Source organism: Trichechus manatus, unplaced genomic scaffold (assembly GCF_000243295.1).
Source record: "Trichechus manatus latirostris isolate Lorelei unplaced genomic scaffold, TriManLat1.0 scaffold00011, whole genome shotgun sequence".
In the NCBI taxonomy this organism is placed as follows: domain Eukaryota; kingdom Metazoa; phylum Chordata; class Mammalia; order Sirenia; family Trichechidae; genus Trichechus; species Trichechus manatus.
Window position 1 is genome coordinate 634,989 of NW_004443947.1, and position 24,031 is coordinate 659,019.

A 24,031-nucleotide genomic window follows, 5' to 3' on the forward strand; every position below is an offset into this window, starting at 1 on the left:
AGAAACAAGAGCCAGGAGAATAGCACATCCTTTGGACCTGGGGTCTCCTGCGCGGAGAAGCTCCTAGACCAAGGGAAGATTGATGACAAGGACTTTCCTCCAAAGCCAACAGAGAGAGAAAGCCTTCCCCTGGGGCTGGCACCCTGAATTCGGATTCCTAGCCTACTGGACTGTGAGAGAATAAACTTCAGTTTGTTAAAGCCATCCACTTGTGAAATTTATGTGATAGCAGCATTAGATGACTAGACAGCAGTGGGGATGGTGGGGATGATGGTAGTAGTAATTACCAGTGGTTTATGAACCCAGAATTGGTGTTAAACTTGTGACTTGACTGCAGCTTCCCATCCCCTCAGCCCAGAAAAGGCAACATGGCACAATGAAAAGTAGATGAAGCCTGAAATATTCTGTAAGAAAATAGCATTTAACCAACCCCTACAAAACCACTACCGTCCAGTGAGTTCTGACTCATAGAGACCCCACAGGGTTTCCAAGGCTGTAAATCTCTACGGAAGCATAGTGCCACATCTTTCTCCCACAGATCAGCTGGTGATTTCGAACCACCAAACTTTTGGTTAGTAGTTGCTTTAACCACTGTGCCACCAGGGCTCAGTATTTAAAGAGGGAGGAAAAACAGCCTTAAAGCATTGGTTTCCAGCTGGGGCCCCTGGACCAGCATCATCAGTATCACTTAGGAACTTATTAGAAATGCAAATTCTCAGGCCACCCTAGCCCTGCTGAATCTGAGACTCTGGGTGTGGGGCCAGTCTTCCAGGGGACGCTCACATTTGAAAACCACCTGCCTTCAAGAAAAAGGCAAGTGCTTTGGAATTGGGCACAGGTGGGTCTGAATCCCCACTAACTGGGTTTGAATTCCGTCTCTGCCATCCTCCAGCTGTGTGACCGCAGACATATCCATTCCTCTCTCGCAGCCTCTTTCACTTCATCTGCAAAGTAGGGGTGACGTTACCTCACTGGCAGGGCTGCTGAGCAGGTTAACTGAGCAAACATCTGGAAAACACCAGCACAGTGCATGGCATGGAGTCCCTGGGTGGTGCTTGCTTGGTTAACTTGCTCAGCTGCTAACCCAAAGGTTGGAGATTAGAGTCCACCCAGAGGTGCCTCAGAAGGAAGGCTTGGTGATCTTGTTCCAAAAATATCAGCTATTGAAAACCCTATGGAGTGCAGTTCTACTCTAGCACACATGGAGTCATCGTGAGTTGCAGTCAACTCCACGGCAACTGGTTTTAATGCACAGCACGGGGGGTCCACAGTGGGAGCTGCTTTCCTCACTTTCTGTCTTCCAGGGCCCCGCTCCAGGGAGAAAGGTTTTATAGGGAGCTCTGAGAATAGCCAAAGTGTGATTGACTTTTCCCTACTGCAGAAGTCTGCCCTCTCCCTGTGTACAGGACCCGGAGCCTGAAGAAGGGAGCTGCCACTCTGGGCAGTGGGCTGTCAGCCTCCCAGGCAGAGTTCTGCAGCCCAGGAACACATTCCAGAGTAACCCAGCCCCACCCACGGTGGCATAGGACCAAGGGAAGAGGAACAAAGGGGCTGCTTGGGCCTGGGAATTCCTGGGCAGCTCTGACCAGACTGTGCATCCAATAGGTGGGAGACGGCCCCAGGCTTTCCCTGGTGTCACCCACAGCAGCTGGAGTAGGGCCCCTGGGAGCTGGGAGCTGGGAGTCAGAGCCGGATCATCCCCACTGGACTCCTTGTGGGAGGTGAAGTGTATCCAGGAGACCACAGACATTCCCCAAGCATTCAATGTTTACTCCCTGCCCCCCTGGACCTCAGGACGCGGTGGGAGCTGGCTGGGTCTAGGGGATCCTGATATCCACACGCAACTGCCTGCCCACATCCCTGGCCTCAGACACACCTTTGAGCTGCCTGAGATCCAGGCCCCTGCCCACTGGTGCCTCCCCCACACCCTCCACCCCACCTGGCCGGAAGCTGGCCCCACTCTCCCAGGCTCCCTCCATTCCAACAGCTGTGGAGAAGAGGAGCACTGGAGCTGGGTCTCGAATAGGCCAATTTCCAGGCACAGGGAGGTCTTGAATGTGCCTGTGCTTGCAGGGACAGCATGTCTACCAGCACCCCAGCCCCTGGACTCTCGGCCTGCCTCCCCCTGTCCCATAGCCGCTGTCACAGCATTCGTTACCATGCACAGTGGTTCATGCCTCTGTTGGTGGATGTCACCGGGAGGTAGGGCCAGGGCATGTGCCTGGTTCCTTGTGGGTCCCTCATTCATATAAAGAAAGGGCCTTCAGTGAATGCTTCTGGAATGCCTCCGTGAGTGACAAGCCCTGGGGTTAGGTATTAGTTTCCTAGTGCTGCCATCACACAAATACCACAAGTGGGTGGCTTTAAAGAAAAGAAATCTATTGTCTCACAGTTCTGGAGGTTAGAAGTTTAAATCAGGGTATTGGCCGTGTTGATTCCTTCTGGGGCTCTGAGAGGGGCGCTTTTCCAGGCCTCTCTCCCAGCTTCTGGTGCCTGCGGGCAATCCTGGGTGTTCCTTTGCTGCTTGTAGATGTATCTTCACATGGCATCTTCCCCCAGGGTACAACCTGTCTCTGTGTCTGTCCTCTTTTATAAGACACCACTCAGAAGTGATTAAGACTAGGACCTACCAACTCAGGTATGACTTAACTGGTAATATATTCAAAGAAAGACCGTATTTCCCCAAACAGGGTCACATTCACAGGCGCAGGGGCCAGGACCGCAACATATATTTTTGGAGGACACAACTCAACCCATAACAGGTATTAAATCCCCATTTTGAGATTCCTCAAAAATTTAAACATAGATGAGAAGTAAGAGGGTTGACATGTTGTGGGGTTGTTAACCAATGTCATAAAACAATATGTGTAAAAACAAAGAAGATTGCTGCTGGATTTTCTCCCACCTTCGAACTTACAGCCCAAAGGCTTCTTGGCCCCTGGAAGAGGGACTTGGGGCAGGCAGCATCTTTAGACGTTTGCAGGAGAAAAATAACCAGGGGCCTATCTTGTCGACTCTGTACACTGTGTTCTTGGGGGGGACTGTCAAAACAGAAAGCAATCTCAAAGCCGCCCCTTGGCAGGACATGAACTATGTATTCTTTGTTAAAGCATGCATCTGATCACTGATGGTTTTTATCTTTCCCCCCCTTTTGACTCTGGGACATAAGGGATTGAGTGCAAACTGGCAATGAATGATCTTCCTCCTGACTTTGGGTGATTATGTTCATTAATAATGATTATCACTTCTATGTAATATTTGCATGATAAACTACAGACATCTGGTGGCACGTGTATGCGCATTTGGTGTTTGTTGGGAAACAGAAGGGAGCTCAACATGGATGAAATGCGAAATCTAGGTGCCCAGACTAAAAATAAAGTCAGCAGGCTTTTGGGTTTCTGCTCGCCAGCAGTTCCGAACTGCTCATATACGCCGCATTCATTGCTGTGGAAACACACGTCTGTGCATATGCAGCACACACGGAGCACAAGATTTATGGGCCTGGCCCCTGGGGGGCCCATTACAGAATTTCATATGTTTAGGAATATTTTGTAATAAGCCCCCTGGTGTCACTTACCAGTAATAAAATGTGCAACAGCAAAAAAAAAGAAAATTTAAACATAGAACAACCATGCGACCCAGCAATCTCAATCCTAGGCATACCTGCAAAAAAATTGAAAGCAGGGACTCAGTCAGATACTTGTACACCAATGTTCACAGCAGCACTATTCACACTAGCCAAAAGGTGGAAACAACCCAAGCGTCCATCAACAGATGAATGGATAAACAAAATGTGATATATACATACAATGGAATATTATTCAGCCAAAAAGAGAAATAAAGTTCTGATACATGTTACAACATTTTAAGAATGGCATGGGGGTGGCATCTGACCTCCTCTAATTTCACAAGCGGGGAGGAGAAGCAAGATCAACATTCAAGATCAATCAGCCCAAGGCTGATGCCTATGAGATTTAGGTCAGGCATGCCTCCTCTCTCCACCATCTTTACCAATTCTGACACTAACCGTCCCTCCCACAGCATTCTCTACTTCTCTGCTGAGTTCCACAATTTATTGTAATGGCCACACAGAACTCATAGGCAATACGATTTTAGGGTTTACTAGGGAAGTCACAGGTTGCAGTTCAGGTTCAGAAATGCTCAGGATACAGTTCTTCCATCAGCACAGTCTCTTTCCAGCCATGCCAAGAGACATGCCTCTCTCTGGCCCTTGGCTTCCGCCCTGTTCTGGCAAGTGTTTCAAAGCTCACCCCCCTCCAGCAGTAAGCCTTGGTCTGAAGGCGCTCAGCTTTAGCTCTGTGGGTGTGGGTCGCAAACCTAGCTCCACCAAGTGCTTAGAGGTACCTTACTCCTCCAGCAAGTCTCCTGCCCGAAGGCACTCAGCTTTCTTGTTCTGGGAAGCCTACCACACAGTCTTCTGCAGGTCTCTCCTGCTGCTGTTCCTCTGCCACCACTTCCCGCTGTTTAAGTGTTACACTCTCTCTCTCTGTCTTTCTCTCTCTCTCCATCTTCTGGTTCTAGGAGCTTCTCAGCACAGGAATCCTGGGTCCAAAGGACACGCTCCACTCATGGCCCTTCTTCCTTGGTGGTGGTGAGATCCTTTCCCTCTCACCTCTGGGATGGCTCATTTTAAGTCTAGCAGGGTGGCAAAACTGACCAATCCCCTTATTAGGGTTCCGTATACCTAATTAGCATGGTCCCAATCAACCATTTGGTGGTAGTTACAAGAACATGACAAGGAAGGCCACACAAAAGCAATCCATTACACCACAAACATGGATGAACCTTGAAAACATTATGGGAGTGAAGTCAGACACAAAAGGACAAATACTGTATGATCCCACTTATATGAAATACCTACAATGGGCAAATACATAGAGATCAAAGTTTATTAGTGGTTACCAAAGGCAGGCGGGAGACAGAAAGTGGAATTTATTGCTTACGGGGCATTGAGCTTCTGTTAATGGTGATGGAACAATTTGGAAAACCATAGTGGTGATGGTTGCACAACAGGATGGAAATAAGCAATGTCACTGAATTGTACGCGTAAAAATTGTTGAGCTGTCGAAAGTTTTATTATACATATTTTTGTCCCAATACAAAATAAAAAAATAGATTTCCCATATTGAGTCCAAGGAGCTGAAGGTCTGAGGAGTTAAACGGTATGTGCTATCTCAACATACCCTCTAACAACCCTGAGGCCTTGGGGTCAGTATCTCCATTCTGCAGGGAGGAAGCGAAGCTCAGAGACAGGAAATGGCTTGCTCTGGACCCTACTAGTAAAAGCAGGATTTCCAGTACACAAATACAGATTTTTCCCCTTAGAAGTCAGACTTTGTGGCAATAGGGATTCTGCCTGTCGTGTTCCCAAAGGTACAAATGACAATTACTCTTGGGAGCGTTATGCCCTATACGGCTGCCTGGCAGGACTGGCCTGGCGGGGTAGGGCCCCTCGTTCTAGAAATGGGAGAGGGAGGAGAGCAGAGTCACCTTCTTCCAAGGGGGGCTGGGGATGGAGAGGGGCTCCTCTTTTCTGCCAGAAATTTAAAATGCTGCCCCCACACAGCTTGACACACTGCAACTAACCCTTTCTGACCCCCAGGCAAGGATAAAGAACTGGGCTAGTTCCGCCTTGTCAACCACCCTTCCACTGACCATTTGGGTGTGTGGAGGTCAGGGCCCAGCTTGGGTTCCTGGGAGAATCCAGGGCAGAGTGGGTCCTACAACACTGAAGGGCGGACAGACAGACAGATGAATGGGGAGCCTCTTCTTTAGAAGGGAAAGGGAGGTGGCCAGAAGACAGAGTCACTCACCAAGAAGGACCTGGCAACTCAGGCTTCACTCTCTGACAGTCACCTTCCTCAGCCCTGGCCCTGGGGGTCAAGAGAAACAAATTGTGAATCGCTCAAGGCCTCTGGGGAATGTCACTAGTGCAGGAGCTGGGTGGGGCCTCTTGCCTCCCAGGACACTGGAGCAGGGAGCAGCCCCCACATCCTCAGGGGCCCCGAGATCTTTCAGCTCACAGCCTTGTGGCTCATCTGAAGCCTCGGGGTCTGCAAAGCAGCCTAGCTGGAGGAGATTCCTCAAACCCCCAAATCCTGTCAGAGCCGGGTAACCTGGCTCCGAGTACAGGCAGCCACTCGGACCATGGGTGGCCCCTCCCCACTCTGAGCCTCCCCAGCCGTGGGTCTGTTAAAGGGGGCATGGAGGGCCTTGCCTCCTGGGTTTGCTGGGAGAATTATGTGAGACAGTGCAGGGACATGTCAGGCTGCACTGCCTGGCGGGAGCAGGTGTCTCATCGGTGCCCACGTCTTCCTTGTGTCCTGTTCAGAGGCTATGCACAAGCGACGCTGACCACTGGTCCTGAGCCACATGGACCTGGCTGCCAACCATCCTCAGGGCCGCCCAACCCCAGGGCATGGTTCATTCACACTCAGAGCATGGGTTTAGCACCAGTTGTGTGTTAGGCCCACTCTGGGGATGGAGCCTCGAGCCAGCGGACAGGAGCCTGCTCTCAGGGAGCTTCCATTCCAGGGAGGAGAGAGAAACCATAAACAATGAAAAGTAAAGCAAATAAATAAGAGAAGTATTTTTTTATTGTGGTAAAAGATATGTAGCAAAACTTTTGCCATTGCAACAATTTTTACATGTATAATTTGGTGACATTGATTACATTCATCTTGTACAACCATTACCACTGTTTACAAATTATTCTACCACCGTTAACAGAAACCCAGTGTCCCCTAAGCAAAAACTCCCCCTTTTCCCTCCCTGTCATCTCTGGTAACCACTAAGAAGCTTTGGTCTCTGTACATATACCTATTTCATATAAATGGGATCATGCAGTATTAGTCCTTTTGTTTCTTATTTCACTCAGAGTGTTTTCAAGGCTCATCCACATCATAACATGTATCAGGGCTTCATCTCTTTTTATGGCTGAGTAATATTCCATTGTATGTATGTACCACATTTTGTTCATCCATTCCTCTGTTGATGGACATTTAGGTTGTTTCCACCCTTTGGCTATTGTGAACAGTGCTGCAATGAACATTGCAGATGTCCATAGATGAGATAATTTTGATAGCGATAAGTGCCTGGGAAAAAATAAAACAGGAAAATGTGACAGAGAGTCCATGAGAGTGGGGACTTTAGAGGGAGTACTTAGAGAGGGTATCCCCAAGGAAATGACCAGAAGAAGTCAGTCATGGGAAGATGTGTGGGAGGAGAGTGCTAGGCACAGGGAATAGCTTTTGCAAAGGCCCTGGGGTGGGACTAGGCCTCTGGGCTTGAGGAGCAGAGAGAAGGCCCTGCAGCTGGAGTGTGTGAGTGAGGGGGGTAGGTGGGTCGTGGAGTCTCGGGAGCCATGTTGGGAGCCACCTTCCTAGGCCACCACTAGAGTGACCAACCGCTCCGGTTTTAGCACTGAAATACCCAGGAAAATCGCTCACTCCTGGGTAAACCAGGACGACTGGTCGCCCTCACGCCCACCCAAGCTCCCCACATTTTTGTGAGGTGTGGAACTTGTACCCTTCACTCACAACAGCTCTGTCCTCCTTTCCTAAGGAGCTGGGAGTCCCAGGATCAGGGCCATTAATGGGTCTGGTCCACTCGGGGTGGATGGTGTGTGCTGAGTGACCAGCTTTTTCCTGAGAGCAACTTTCCAAATCCATGGCCACTATTCGGGCTGGCCACCCTCCGGACAAAGGGTCCCGGCCTCACTTGCCCTTTACTAGAACTTTTGGAGTGAGCTGGTGGGGCAGGGCAGGGCTCTTAGTGTGCAGGTTATGAGAGATTCTCATGAAAATCAAAGCTCACATGAATGGCCTTTTAAGTTTTTTAAAAAAAGAAAAAAGAGCTTTTCATTCTCTGAAAGCAATAAATCCTGGCCTTCGTTAAGTTTGGAGAACTGCACTGGCCCATGTGTCAGTGATTAAGGCTTCGGGGTGAATGGAGAGTTTAGGAATTTGGCATCTGTGGGGTGTGCTGCTTTATATGTGCCTCTCCCTTCTCCCAGCGCCTGTTTTCCAACAGGAAACAGTCTCCTGGAGAAGATGGGCTCTGGGGAGACACTCATTTGCACTAGCACAGATCTGGTCCGATGGAGCCCCAAACCCAAGTACCATCGACCCATACACCAAGAACCGTCACCTCAGGCTCTCCCACCCACCATTGGCCACCATCACCAGTGACACACTTCATGCCACCAACACGTTAACCCCTTGTCCAGGTACCACCAGTTCAGTGTTCAGCATCAGACACTACAATGTCTTTGTGTTCAATACCTTCCTTGGCCTGGGCACAAGCTCTTTTGACACTAAAGTTAACCTGACTCTTAGCCCCCACCCTTTGGAGCCCAAGAATGTCCTTCTCCCCTCTCTGGGGTCCTCTCCACCTCCCCTTCCATCTCTCTGGCAGTCCAGGCCAGCAAACCTGCCAGGACCCCTCCAGCCCTTCGGAGATGTCCCCATGGCCTTGAGCCCCAGTGTGAGGGAATGGCGTGGTCTCTCTCTGTCCTTCTGCAGGGCTTTGATGTGAATTTGCTCAGTCCTCCCTGGGTCAAGGGGTGTGGGTAGGGGGTTCTGCAACCCAAGAAATGTCTCCTCCCATCACTCCTCTCATGCCCCATGGCATGGTGCAGCCATGTGCCTTACATCTGTCTCTCAAAGGACTCGTCGGGCAGTTCCTCTCCCTTGAAGTCTCCACTGTCAGACCCATAGGGCTGGGACTTTCAACAAGCAGTGCTTCTACTAAAGAGTTGGTGTTATGGCTGCCTGGGCACCCCCAACACACATACCCTTAACCAAAGCACTTACGTTAGCCCTGACACTCTGACCCACCTATCCAAATCCCCTTAACCCACATTCTGCTTTGCCCCAGGCCCTTTTTGCTGTATCCTATGGATGAGACATTCCTCTTGGGGCACTGGTGCCTAAACCCCTGTCCATTTCCAAGAAAAAGAGTAACAGAGGAGGGCAACATGGAGTCCCTTGGTGGTGCGAACAGTTAATATGCTCAACTGCTAACAGAAAGGTTGAAAGCTTGATTCCACTCAGAGGCACTTCAGAAGAAAGGCCTGGTGATCTACTTCCAAAAAATCAGGCATTGAAAACCTTATGGAGCACAGTTCTACTCTGACACACATGGAGTCACCATGAGTCAGAGTCAACTTGATGGCAGCTGGTTTTGGGAAACAACATTGCTGTAGGAAAGAGCAGCGGCAGGCTGGGGCCCAACTCCTGGCTCCTTACAATCTCTGTGACTTAAACAGGTCGCTGCACCCCTGGGCCTCAGTTTCCTTATCTGTAAATGGGGGCCAACAATATCTACAACTCAAAATTATAGGAGGATTTAAAAAGATAACAAACGCACTCAGCACGTGGTCCCCCACCTTCCGGTGCTCCCTGGGCCCCCACCTCTCTAAGGCCCCTCCCACCAAGACCCTTTCGAGGGAGTGGTTCCTGGGTCTCCAGAAAGCACAGTGTGGTTGAGTTGCTACAAAGCTAGTGCACCACCAGGATGAGTAATGGATCTGGACTCCTTAATCCCGTGTAAACGCTTTATTAGAGCCACTCCTGGCATGAGGGGGAGGCACTGTGGATGACATGAGGAGATCACCAGCCGTAAAGAGAAATGAAGTCCTGATACATGCTATGATGTGGATGAACCTGGAAAACATTATGCTGAGTGAAATAAGCCAGACACAAAAGGACAAATATTGTATGATCCCACTTACATGAAATATCCAGAATAGACAAGTTATATAGAGACCAAAATTCATTAGTGGTTACCAGGATGGACAGGAGGGGGAAATTGGGAGTATTCCTTAAGGGGCACTGAGTTTCAGTTAAGGGTGATGGAAACATTTGGAAATGGACAGTGGTGATAGTTGCACAACATGGTGAATGTAATTAGTGTCACTGAATTGTACATGGAAAAAATGTTGAAATGGCAAAAGTTTTGTTACAAATATTTTTAACAGGGGTGGATTATCCAATAGGCAAGGTAAGCACGGTGCTTACCTTGTTTACCAAATCATCTGTAGTGACCACTTTCACGTGTAGTGAATACTTTTGCCACATCTTTGACATGGTGAAACCCATGTGAAAGTGTTCACTACAGATTAGTAAGTAAGCACAGGTAAACTCATGCTTACTTGTGCTTACTGGGTCATCTGCCCCTGTCAGGGATTGTAAATTTGAAAAGAGGCTTTAATTTTGTAGGAAGGTGCTGTGGGTTGGGAGAGAGACAGATGCCAGCCACATCTAGAAGCAAAATGTTTGATACGGTGAAAAAATGTGAAATTGTTCACTACAGATGATATGGTAAGCAAGGTAAGCACCATGCTTACTTTGCCTATTGGATAATCTGCCCCTGATTTTTAACAGCATAAAAAAAGGAGGGAGGTGACCAGAGCCATTTTGGGTCTCCAGTGCTGACAGCTGGCATGTGACCTTTTAATTAGGTATTTAATTCATGAGCTTCTGAGTGAGAGCCCTAGGCCGCTTCCATTTTGTGTGGTTCCGAGTATATTTAAAAAAACAACAAATGCCAAGAAATGGTTATAAAAATTGGGGACTATTCAACCCCTTACCTCTAATGAGTCTCTTCGTTTGTGGGTAAAAGCCATACAGTGTTTGGAAGTTCAGGCTCAGGTCTAGACTGCTGGCTCTACCCTGTACAAGCTGTGTGACCTCCAAGGGTTCGTTAATCTCTCTGTGCCTCAGTTTCTTTATCTGTGAAATAGAGATAGTAATAGTAACCCTCCTCACTGGTTTGTGGTGAGGAATAAATAAGTTAATACCGAGGAATACTATAGTTGCCAACAAGTCATCTCTGACTCATGGCAACCCCGTATACAACAGAACAAAACGTTAATAGGTCCTGCACCATCTTCATGATTGTTGGTATGCTTGAATCCACTGTTGTCGCCACTATGTATATTGAGTACCTTTCAACCTAGGGGTTCATCTTCCAGCACAATCTCAGACAATGTTCTGTTGTGATCCATAGGGTTTAAATTGGCTAATTTTCAGAAGTAGATCACCACACCTTTCTTCCTAGTCTGTCTTAGTCTGGAAGCTCCACTGAAACCTGTCCACCATAGTGATCCTGCTGGTATTTGAAATATCAGTGGCATAGCTTCCAGCATCACAGCAATACACAAGCACCACAGTACGACAAACTGACAGATGGGTGGTAGGAATACTAAATTAGTGCCTAGTGTGAAGGAAAAAAAAAACCTGTTGCTGTCGAGTCAATTCCAAGTCATGATGACCCCATGTGTTGCAGAGTGGAACTGTGGTGCTCCATAGGGTTTTCTTGGCTGTAATCTTTACAGACGCGGATGAGCAGGCCTTTCTTCTGCCCCGTGGCTGGGTGTGTTCGAACCTCCAACCTTTCTATTAGTAGCTGAGAGCAAACCATTTTCACCACCCAGGGACCTATAAATGGCACCGATCAACTCATGTTTTTATTTAACACTGTTGGAGGTTGCTGTGGCTGCCTGGTGCCATAAACGCCTTTGGTGAGACCATCAGTGTCCACATTTAGGCCCTTCATGGATGTGAGGTTGGGGCCACCACTATCCTGGCCCCCTGAAATAGGCCTTGCTCATCTGTTCACCAATCGTACCACATCCGAGCAGGCTCGCCCAGGCCCAGTCAATGGGGCAGGGTCATCCGTCACCCAGCCTAGACAACAGCCCTCGTTTCAGACACACATTTGCCTGAAAGCACAGAGGCCTGTGAGGGTGGTTTTCCAGACTGCTCCAGCGCCTTCCAGCAAGCAGCTGGGGCTCAACACCTCCCGCTCCCTGCAGCCAGGTGGAGGGCGATTCTGCCTGGACGTAACGGCTTTGGAATGAGTTATATGTACTGAGCAAGAGGCTGTGATTCTAATTACCAAGTATACTCTCGCCCACAGCGCTGGCTAACCACCCCAGGCAGCAGTGCCCCCTCCAGAGCCCCAGGTCCCCGGGCCCATCCTAGAGGCCCAATCTGTAGGCATCTACCTAGCACACCTGCCCCCGCTCCTCCACTCCTCTTGGGACAGACAGCTTTGTTCAGCCAGGTGGAAATGAGCAGAGAGAACACCCCCATCAGGCTGGGAGCGTCTCACTACCGCGAGGTTCAGCCCGCAAAGTTATTAAGTGTAGCTGCTATGTCTCAGCTTTTCCCCACCTGGGGGGACACGTAAGAGCCCATTTACATCAATGCCCCAGATGCTCAACACCCCTAGCCAGTTATTTCTTGGGGTCCCAGATGGGCACCCCTTTTGTGTGCACACGCTGGCACGTCTGCTGCCAGCTAGTCTGTCTGACAGTTCTGCACACCAGTCACCAGTCACCATCAAGACGAATCCAACTCATGGCAACCCCGTGTGAATCAGAGTAGAACTGTGCTCCACAGGGTTTTCAATGGCTGATTTTTCAGAAATTGATCACCAGGCATTTCCTCCAAGGCCCCTCTGGGTGGACTCGAACCTCCATCCTTTCAGTTAGCAGCTGAGCATGTTTGCACCATTCAGGGATTCCACAGCTGTGCAAGGCAGGTGTCATTGCCATCACCCCCAAGCCTTCATCCAAATGGACTGGGAACCTAAGTCTCAGAGAGGTTGAGTAATTTTCTCAGGGTAAACAGCTTCCATACCAGTTGTTTTTTCCCCTCCTGCTCAGGCACCCCCTTGTTGCTGTCTGTTCCCCACAAGCCTCTTGAAGAAGCTTCGTGGATGCCACTGGCAGCACCCACTGTGAGAACACGGTGTCCCCCCAGCTGCTAGTCCCTGAGCTGGAGCGGTGTGGATCCCACGCAGGGGTGGGAAGAGTGGCCCCTCCCCAGCTCTTCATCACCCAGAAACCCTCCTGCTGGTGAGGAACACTTCTGCCAGCAGCAAACTCATTCTGCATCCTCGGGCAAGACTTGTCCTCTCCCACACAGCCTATTTCCCCATCTACACATGAGCAGGTTGATTCAGACAGACTTCCAGATGCCTTCCAGGGCACCCTGAGTGTCTGCATCTCTGCTGACAAGGGGGGAAGTTCTGCCACTTGTAGAGAGGAAGGAAAAGAAGAAAATCAACAAGGAAAAACCTCTGTGGCAAACCGCTGGGCCAGGGCCTGGTTTTGCTTGTTTAGAGCAATGTCTTAGCTGCAGGCAAGATGGTCCCCCTCTCCCTGGGAGGCCTGGCCCAGATGCCTGGGGACAGGGCCAGCTGGGAGGAAAGGCTGTGGGTCCCCTGAGTCTGCTCTGCTGTCTTCCCTGGGGGGCACCTCCTCTCCAGGAGCCAGGCAGCCTGCCCGCTAAAGCTGTGGGCCAGCCCACTGGGCACAGCCTTTGTCCTACCTGTGTTTTTGTTGTTGTTGTTAGCTGACATTCAATCGGCCCCTGACTCATGGCGATCCCATGCACAACAGAAAGAAATACTGCCTGTCCCGCGCCATCCCCATGATCGATTGCAGATCAGACTATTGTGATCCATGGGGTTTTCATTGGTTGGTTTTCAGAAGTAGATCACCAGGCCTTTCTTCTTGATCCATAATTCATATTTGCTTGGTGAGTAGCAAGGCCTGGCACAGGGTAGATGCTGAGCCGAGGTGAGCTGAATAGCCAGCAGGGGCCTGCACTCAGCACCTGGTGATCTAGAAAATTGGCCAAGAGCCGCTCTTTCTGGCTTCCTTCCAGAAAGTTCTACATCCCATGTGTGCCTGACCTCTTTTTGCAGAGGTGGTAGACCGGGAGCCCAGCAGTCAGGATGGAGACCAGCTCAGACTCACTGCCTCTCCTGCCTCTGTTTGGCCCAGTCTTGCTGCCTCTGTCTTCTTGTTGCTGTGTGCTGTCAAGTCGATTCCAACTCATAGGGACACTACAGGACAGAGTAGATCTGCCCCGTAGGGTTTCCTAGGCTGTAATCTATACAAGAAGGGGCCCTGGTGGTGCAGTGGTTAAGAGCTCGGCTGCTAACTCAAAGGCCAGAAGTTCAAATCCACCAGCCACTCCCTGAAAACTCTGTGGGGCAGTTCTACTCTCTTACAGGGTCTGTATGAGTCGGAATCGACTGAGGGCAATGAGTTTGGTTTTGGAATCTCTACAGGAGCGGTAGTAGGGGAGAAAGGAGGACAAGAATTGCTCCCTGTCTGAGCAGCCTGTGCTCATCAAACCAGGCAGTCCTGTATCTCTTCTAAGCCCTGCATCTTGTTGGACTTGATAGTCGTGCATGTGCATGTGTGTGTGTGTGTGTGTGTGTGTGTGTGTGGTAAGTATATATATATACCAAAACATTTGCCATTTCAACATTTTTTACATGTACAATTCAGTAACGTTAATTACATTTATCGTGCTGTTCAACCATCTATACATTTATCGATGGTTTATAGAATGAACCATCTATTCACTTCTCTTTGTGGCTGAAAAATATTCCGTTGTATGGATATACCACTTTGGTTTATCCATTCATCTGTTGATGGACATTTTAGGTTGTTTCTTGGAATTGATAGTCTTTTTTTATTATTGTGGTGAAGGTATACACAACAAAACTTTTGCCAATTCAACAATTTCTACATGTATAATTCAGCGACATTGATTACATTCTTCATGTTGTGCAACCAGTAGGACCATCTTGCCTGCAGCTGAGACATTGCTCGAAATAAGCAAAACCAGGCCCTGGCCCAGCGGTTTGCCACAGAGGTTTTTCCTCGTTGGTTTTCTTCTTTTCCTTCCTCTCTACAAGTGGGAGAACTTCCCCCCTTGTCAGCAGAGATGCAGATACTCAGGGTGCCCTGGAAGGCATCTGGAAGTCTGTCTGAATCAACCTGCTCACATATAGATGGGGAAACTGATGGTTGAAACTGTTTTCAAATTTTTCCATCACCATTAACAGAAGTTCAGTGTCCCTTAATAAGTAACTCTCTCTTTCCCCCTCTGCTAACCACTAATAGACTTTGGTCTATTTGAGTGTTCTAGATATTTCAGTAAGTGAGATCATACAATATTTGTCCTTTTGTGACTGACTTATTTCCCTCAGCAGAATGTTTTCAAGGTTCATCCATGTTGTAGCATATATCAGGACTTCATTTCTCTTTATGGCTGATAAATATTCCATTGTATGGATAGACCACTTTTGTTTATCCATTCATCTGTTGATGGACATTTTAGATTGTTTTCATGGACTTGATAGTCTTTTTTATTATTGTGGTGAAAATATACACAACAATACATTCGCCAATTCAACACTGTATACATGTATAATTCAGCGACATTGATTACATTCTTCATGTTGTGCAACCATTAGGACTTGATAGTCTTTAAAGCTAACTCTAGGAGATGGTGGGGAAGGACCTTAGGCCTCTTTACCATGCATTCCCTCCCTCCCTCCTTCCTTTCTGCCCATAAGAAATGTTGCCTGATCCTACCCTACTCTGGGAGTTGGGTGCCCAGACCTGCATCAGATACAGCCTCTACACACTGCAGTGAACTGACTTCTGTGAGGAGGAGGGGAAATCAAAGATGGTAGGAAGGGGATGGAAGAGAGACTGGCTGTAGGGAGTCGAGGGCTATCTGATGCTGAGAAGAACAGTGTCCAGGCTGGGGAGCGGGGGTGGGGGTTGGCACAGGAGGAAGTGACAGGAAGACGCCAGGTGGTTTCTGCCTGGTACTTGGGTACAGGTGTTGCCTGCACTTAGCAGGAGGGAGCACCATGGGGAGCACGGAGGGAATGGGGAGATGAGCTGGGGCTTGGACACGTTGCCTCCCAGTGAGGTTGTCCCAGAGCTGGTTGAACACTGCAGCGTGAATCTGAGTGAAAGGTGGGCTGGTTGTCGGTGTCTGAGTTATTCACACGGGGCCTCCAGTATGTGGTTGGGTTTGGCCCTGGAGAGGGCTCCTGGGCGGCCTCCTTATTCTCTGGTCCAGTTGTTAGCCCATAGCCCCACAAGCCCTGCATGCTCAGTGACACCCTGAGCCCCTGCCCAGCTCTGGTCTGACCCCAGGAGCCTCCCCACAGGCCCTGGGAGGCAGTCCCCCCACCCTCCACAGGCAGCCGCCTGCTTGCCCGCCCAGCTTCCCTCCACACTGGGCCTTCTGCCTAACCATGCCACCCAGGAGAACCACCCAGACAAATCCATTCATTCAGCCATCTCAAAGAAGGCAAATGTCTTCATCTGGCTTGAGTTACCCAGATGGAGAATTTCACAGTCATGCCCAGTAATGGCCATCAGAAAACCTTCATGCTGCTCCGCTCACAGAGCCAGGCAGGGCTAGGTCACTCTCCACTGTGGGCCCCTCTCATGAGCCTCCCACACGTCAGCCCAAGGCGAGCCCGGCCTGGCCGAGGCCAAGCCAGAGCCTAGAAACCAGGGGCCAACTCACAGGTCCTTGGGTGGAGAGCTGGGTGTCCTCTAGGAGCAGAGGACACAATGACTTGTGCACTGAAGGAGCTCCTGTCCCCACACTGTCACTTGCCCTAAAACCACGTGCCCAGAGACCCGAGGGTGCTGACCACCTCCCAAGAGGCTCCCAGCACTGTCTGCCCACACTCAGGAGCTGGGGCAGAAATCAAGCCACGTGCTTTGGCCGTGACAGGCCAAGAAGCTCATGAGGCCGTAGTGGGCCATAGCAGTGGACGTGGTAGTGGACTTGGAGGTTCCTCATAAGCCATGAAGCCCACACAGGTATGAGAAGCCAGAGTCTGTTATGGGGGTGCCAGGATCCCTGCCCCACACCTCCACGCAGCCCTGCGCAATTTCAGCACAAAAGCCAATCTCAAGGTCTGTGTCCAGGATCAGGGCTGTGTAACTGGCATGGATTTTTGCCCCAAAATCACAGGGGTGCGAGAAATAGCAAGTTTCTAATTTTTTAATTTTATTTAACGACCCTGACTTCAAGGCTCCATTCCACTGGGCTGGCAACAAGCTCCTTCTCACCTCACCCTCGGGCCTGTGTCAGGGTCGGACTTAGCACGGAGGGGCTACTCTGGGATCCACAGATGTCCTAGCCCTTTCCTCATATTCTTTCTCACTGTTTCGCAGAGGCACTCTGTGTTGGATTGAATTGTGACCCCCAAAAAGATATGTTGATGTCCTAACCTCTGTGCCTGTGAGCATGACCTTATTTGGAAACAGGGTCTTTGAAAATATTATCAGTTGCATCAGCATGAGGTCTTACTGGAGTATAAGGAGCCTCGGTGGAGCAACAGTTAAACACTCAGCAGCTATTAGAAAGGTTGGTTGCTCGAACTCACCCAGCAGCTCCATGGGAGAGAGATGTGGCATTCTGCTCCCATAAAGGTTACAACCTAGAGAATCCCGTGGAGCAGTTCTACTCTGTCAGATGAGCTCACCGTGAGTTGGAATCAACTCGACGGCACATAACAACATATGTGAGTAGGATGGGTCCTAATTCCATCTGGTGGTGCAGTGGTTAAGAGTTCGGCTGCTAACCAAAAGTTCGGCAGTTCAAATCTACCAATTGCTCCTTGAAAACCCTATGGGGCTGTTCTACTCTGTCTTATAGGGTCGCTATGAGTCTGAATCGACTCGATGGCAACAAGTTTTCGGCAATGGGTGAGTGTCCTTATAAAAGAGAAGAGGAGACACAGAGATGGAGAGACAATGTGACAATGCATCTACAAGACAAGAAACTCCGAGAAACGCCTGGGGCCACAGGAAGCTGGAAGAAACAAGGAAGGATCTTCCCCTGAGCCTTCAGAGAGAACATGACCCGGCTGACGTGGATTTGGACTTGACAAGACAATACATTTCTGTTCTTCTAAGCCCTATTTTGTTACAGCAGCCCTGGGAAATGCTTACACTCTCCTCTCCTCACTCAGGGGACCCAGGGAGGTGCTCCACCAGGCTCCCCCTTAAACAAGGTCGGCCAGGGCCTCTGACCCAGGCTGCTTCTGCTTTTTTGCCTGCCCTGACCCCTGAGTCACGGAGCACAAGTGGGCCTGGCCACCTGCTTGAAAGCAGGGAGAAGGGAAAAGACACACACACACACACGCACACACTAACACACACGCTCACACATTCAAACACGCATGCAGACATACACACACTTACACACTTGCACACTCACACACACATTTCTCAGTGAACTACCCTGCCTCAGACCTAATTCATGGCCAGTCTTGTGTCTCCCCTTGGGGGTTGTTCTAGGAATTCTTGAGGGAGGCCCCCTGCCCTCCCTGGACAGCCGCCCACCTGCCTACTCAGTTTCCCTCCACACTGGGCCTTCTGTCTAAGCATGCCACCCGGGAGAACCACCCAGACAAATCCTTTCGCAAGAAAGGGCAGTTCCTTGTAACACATTCATAGAAGTACCCACCTGTCCGTCTATCACCTTCAAGCCCAGCACAGAGCCTGGTATGCAGTGAGTGAGAAGATAGAGATAAAAAATGTGATTTAAAATTGCAACCTAGTGTATGCAGCTGTCATGGATTGAATTGTGTCCCCAAAAAATATCTGTCAACTTGGCTAGGTCATGATTCCCAGTATTGTATGATTGTGTAATCTGATGTGATTTCCATATGTGTTGTCGACTCTATCACTATGATGAGGTTATACTGATGACGTCTACAAGATTGGATAGTGTCTTAAGCCAATCTCTTTTGAGATATAGAAGAGAGAAGCGAGCAGAGACACATGGGAACCTCACACCACCAAGAAAGCAGTGCTGGGAGCAGAGCACATCCTTTGGACCTCAGGTTCCTGCGCTGAGATGCTCCCAGAGCAAGGGAAGACTGACGCATCGCAAGGACCTTCCTCCAGAGCCAAGAGAGAGAGAAAGCCTTCTCCTGGAGCTGATGCCCTGAATTTGGACTTGTAGCCTACTGGACTGTGAGAGAGTAAATTTCTCTTTGTTCAAGCCATCCACTTGTGGTATTTCTGTGATAGCAGCACTAGACGACTAAGACAGCGACTTTCTACCAGCTGTCTGTCACTTTTGTCAGTCTGTGGTGGCTGGCGTGTTGCTATGATGCTGAAAGCTATGCCACCAGCATTTCAGATACTAGCAATGTCAAACCTAACCAGCAGGGACAGATTTCAGTGGAGCTTCCAGACTAGGAAGAAAGGCCTGGTGATCTACATCTGAAAATTAGCCAGTGAAAACCTTATGGATCCCAACAGAACATTGTCCAGTAGAGTGTTGGAAGATGGGCCCCCTAGGTTGGAAGGCACTCAAAATACATACTGGCCACAATGATGGACTCAAGCACACCAACTATCATGAAGCTGGCGCAGAACCGGACAACATTTTGTTCTGTTGTGTATAACGTCGACGTATATAAGCTGGAGCTGACTCAGTGGCAACTAGCAACAACATAAACAGTTTTACTTCTGCACACCTTTTCCTCTGGCATCTGAGAAAATGGGAGAATTTGGGGATAGTTAGACTCAGAGGGACTAGAGGAGGAGAGGGAAACAGAGGCGGGGGAGAAGGAAAAGGAGCATCAGAAATGTATCCAAAGAGGTCCAGGAGAAGTGGTGGGGTTAGGGAGCATTAGCCAAGGCCTGAGACCTCCAGTCCAACAGCATGAGGTGAGGCACCAGCAAGAGAGGCAGGGGCCGAAGGGTCCTGGCACTGCAAAGGCATGGACCTGTAACTGGGAAGAGGACTGGCTGTGTCTCAGGTCCTCAGAGCTCTTTCCTTCTTCAACATCTGCATCATAAATTCAGAAAGGCTCAAAATATATGGGTGGAGGGCTGAGTACAGAAAAGAATGTGTGTCTGTGTGCACCCTATCTGCAATAAATCATGACACATTTATAAGCATCTCCCTGGAACTGTGGGGAAGGGAGGTTCTAGTGAGCAAAAGGGCAGAAGATGGTTAGTATAGTGCCTATTATTACTGAATTTAAGCATCTGTAATACCATGTGTTATGGATTTTGTGTCCCCCAAAATGTGTGTCAACTTGGCTAGGCCATGATTCCCAGTATTGTGTGATTGTCCACCATTCTGTCATCTGCTGTGATTTTCTTATGTGTTGTAAATCCTATCTCTATTAAGAGGCAGATTAGAAGCTCCTCAACTGGGGAAGACTGATGACAAGGACTGTCTTAGTCATCTAGTGCTACTATCACAGAAATACCACAAGTGAATGGCTTTAACAGAGAGAAATTTATTCTCTCACAGTCTAGTAGGCTACAAGTCCAAATTCAGGGCATCAGTTCCAGGGAAAGGCCTTCTCTCTCTGTCGACTCCAGAGGAAGGTCCTTGTCTTCAGTCTTCCCTTGGTCTGGGAGCATCTCAGCACAGGAACCTCAGGTCCAAAGGGTGCACTCTGCTCCCAGTGCTGTTTTCTTGGTGGTGTGAGGTTCCTATGTCTCTCTGTTCACTTCTCTCTTTTATATCTCAAAAGAGATTGGCTTAAGACACTATCCAGTCTTGTAGACCTTATCAATATAACTGCCACTAATCCACCTTATTACATCATAGTGATAGAGTCGACAACACATAAGGAAATCACATCAGATTACAAAATGATACACAATCCTACAATCATACAATACTGGGAATCATGACCCAGCCAAGTTGACAGATACTTCTGGGGGGACACAATTCACAAAGGCCTTCCCCCAGAGCCGACAGAAAGAGAAAGCTTCCCCTGGATCTGACAACTGAATTTGGACTTCTAGCCTTCTACACTGTGAGAGAATAAACTTCTCTTTGTTAATCCGTCCACTTGTGGTATTTCTGTTATAGCAGCACAAGATGACTAAGACACCAAGACATAGTCTTTATTTGGTGTGTTGTCTATGCTGTTTTATTTTGTTGTTAGCTGCCATCGAGTCCACCCCAGAGTCATGGCGACCTCATGCACAATGGAACGAAACACTGCCCAGTCCTGTGCATCCCCATGATCAGTTGCTGATCAGACTGTTGTGATCCGTAGGGTTTTCATTGGCTGATCTTCAGAAATAGATCACCAGACCTTTTTTCCTAGTCAGTCTTATTCTGAAAGCTCCACTGAGACCTGTTCAGCACCATAGCAACATGCAAGCCTCCACTAATAGACAGGTGGTGGCTGTGCGTGTGGTGTGTTAGCTGGGAATGAAACCTGGGTCTCCTGCATGGAAGGCAAGAATTATACCACTGAACCACCAACACCAAGATTGTTTTATTTCAGTGAATGTTAAAAATCATTTGTCAGGGTCTTTGTAAGGTCATTCCCACCCTCAGCTTTGTTTTTCTCATACATCTGAAGTTTCTCAGCTGCAGACTCTTCTACCTCAAGACCTTTTGACTGGGGAAGGACTACTGGAAGAATAGGTGGATGGGTTACTTGTGAATGAATAAATGAACAGATGATTGAATAACTGAATGAATGAATGAGGGATGAGGAATGCAGGCAACAGGGGGAGGGGAGCAGAGGTGCAGTAGCCCCAGAAGAAAGGGGCGTCTCCCTTTTCTCCTTCCTCCACCAGCCAGCAGGGCATGGCAGGAAGGTGAGCATGGGTGAGCCGGGCAAGCCCTGCGGGTTGCGGGGAGCCAGCCACTGGCAAGCTGAGCCAAATCCAGTGTCTTCCTTTCTCAACAAGTCTATCTGCCTTGTCTTCCTGTCTAGGTCCCCCTGGACGGCGTGGCAAGCCTGGACGAAGAGGCGATCCTGGTGAGTCCAGGTTTTCTCGTTTCCTAAGCAAAGGCTGGGAATGTGCCATTGACCCAAGCTCTGGTTGGGGCGCCAGGCCCTCCTCCCCAGTAGTCATGACCCTTGGTCCTGGATCAGGTCTTCCTCTTCCTTCCAAATCCAGCCATTGTCCCTGGAGCCACAGCATCCAGCACTGCATTTCCATGGCTCCTTGACACCCACAATTCCAGTGACTGTCCCCTCAGTGCCCTCAGCCACTCCCTGGATCTTACTGTCAGCCTTGAAAACTTCAGTCCCCAGTTCCGTTCTCTGTGGGAGCTGGTGATGAGCCCCTCAGGTTGTCTCCCCTTCCTCCCCACACTTGGCCTGTGCTCCTTCCTAGAGAGCGGAACCACCAGGGGAAGATTCCTTCAACTTCTTCCATACGACCTACACTCACCCATACTGGCCACCACTTCCCGCTCACCATCTTCTTCCATCCTGCCCTGGAACCTGCTCTCGGCCACCACTGCATTCGGCTGCACCTGAGCAGCCTCATCACGTCACCTCTTTCCTCTGCCTTTAAAACTCCTCAGGCCTTTTCCCCAAAATGAACTCCCTCTGCACATGCCCCCATAGGGCACCCCTTTTCTGACCCACAGAGCAGCTTCCCTGAGGAGGTCGCTACCCTGTCTCCTCAGCTTTGCCCTGTGAGGGGACGTCTACATTGTCTCCTCAGTTTTGCCCTCTGAGGGGACGTCTACCCTGTCTCCTCAGCTTTGCCCTCTGAGGGGACGTCTATCCTGTCTCCTCAGCTTTGCCCTGTGCTCAGTCACAGCCACCCCAGCCTCTTCATTCCAGCGAGAGTGCCCTGGCCAGAGTCAGCCGTGGCCTCCACATGGCCACACCTGCAGGCACTTCTCTATCTGTATCAATATTTTTACTGTGGAAAAATACGCATAACAAAACTTTTGCCTATGCCACATTTTTTACATGCAAAATTCCATGACATCAACTACATTCATCATGTTGTGCAACTCTCACCACTATCGTTTACCAGATTATTCCACCACCATTAACAGAAACTCAGTGCCCCCTAAGCAATGACTGCCCCTTTCCCTCCACCTCCCACCCCTGGTAACCACTAATAAACATTTGCCTATTGCATGTAAGTGGGATTATATAGTATTTGTCCTGACTGACTTATTTCACTCAGCATAATGTTTTCAAGGTTCATCCATGTCGTAGCATGTATCAGAATTTCATTTCTTTTTATGGCTGAATAATATTCCATTGTGTATATACACCACATTGTGTTTATCCATTCATCTGTTGATGGACACTTGGGTTGTTTCCACCTTATGGCTGTTGTGACTAGTACTGCAGTGAACACTGGCATGCATGTGTCTGTTTGCGTTCCTGCCTTCCTTCACTTCTTTTGGGTATGTCTATCTTCTTGAGCCTCAATGTTGGCCGCTCCCTCCCTCCATGTTCCTGTGGTCTAGGTTTCCTCCCACGTCACTGACCCCTTCTTCTCTGCATTTTTTATAGGGCGCCACTTGCCCCTTAAGTGTGGGGGTCCCCAGGAATCTTCCCTTGGCCCTCTTCTCTCCTCTCTGCCCACAGCCTCCCACTCCTGTAGCTTCAGCTACCACCATGACACCGACAATGCCCACCTCCCTGCCTCCAGCCCAATCCTCTCCTCTGCGCCCTGCTGGCTAGACATAGCCTTGCTCAACCCTGCAGAACCTCAACCTGCTGTCCTCCTGGGTTCCCCTTCACAGGAAGTGGACCTCCAGCCGCCTCTCCCCTGGGTATCAACCTGGACCCCTCCCCTCCCACTTCCCACACCAAGTCCTGGCCAGTCAGTCTCCTCCTTGGAACGTCTCGCACACTGGCCCCTTCTATGTCCCCACCACTGCAGCCCCCTGTAGCTCTCAGTGCTCCTGGCCCCCTCCTCCAGCCTCAGGCATGTCCATGGCCCCCTCATCTCTCACAAGAACCTTCAATCTGGTGTCTTCTCTTCCTAGAATGTCTCCCCCTCCACTCTGACCCTGAGTTCATCCTTTTTGTCTTTCAAGCCTAGCTCAAGTATCTCCTGCAAAAAGTCCTCTCTAACTTTCTGGCTGAGAGCTATTGCCCCAAATCTCCAACTTCCAGCACAGACCGTGGCACAGAGTGGGCATAAATCAGGGAATGAATGAATGAACACATAGGGCCTGCTCAAACCCAAACCAAACCCATTGCCATTGAGTCAGTTCTGACTCATGGCAACCCCATGTGTTGCAGAGTAGAACTGCACTCCATAAGGTTTTCAATCTTATGCAAGTAGATCTCCAGGCCTTTCTTCCAAGGTGCCTCTGGGTGGATTCGAACCACCAACCTTTCAGTTAGTAGCCGAGCACAAACCATTTGCACCATCTAGGAAACTTCACAAGGAGGGAGAGGT

General features: G+C 49.5%; 1 protein-coding gene across 1 annotated transcript in view; it reads left to right on the forward strand.

The window, feature by feature from the left end:
• Positions 1-24,031, forward strand: part of COL23A1 (collagen type XXIII alpha 1 chain) — a 451,370-nt gene that overhangs the window by 348,867 nt on the left and 78,472 nt on the right. The window contains exon 3 of the mRNA XM_004371297.1: positions 21,580-21,624. Coding sequence (XP_004371354.1) covers positions 21,580-21,624 — 45 coding nt within the window. The remainder of the gene's footprint in view (positions 1-21,579; positions 21,625-24,031) is intronic.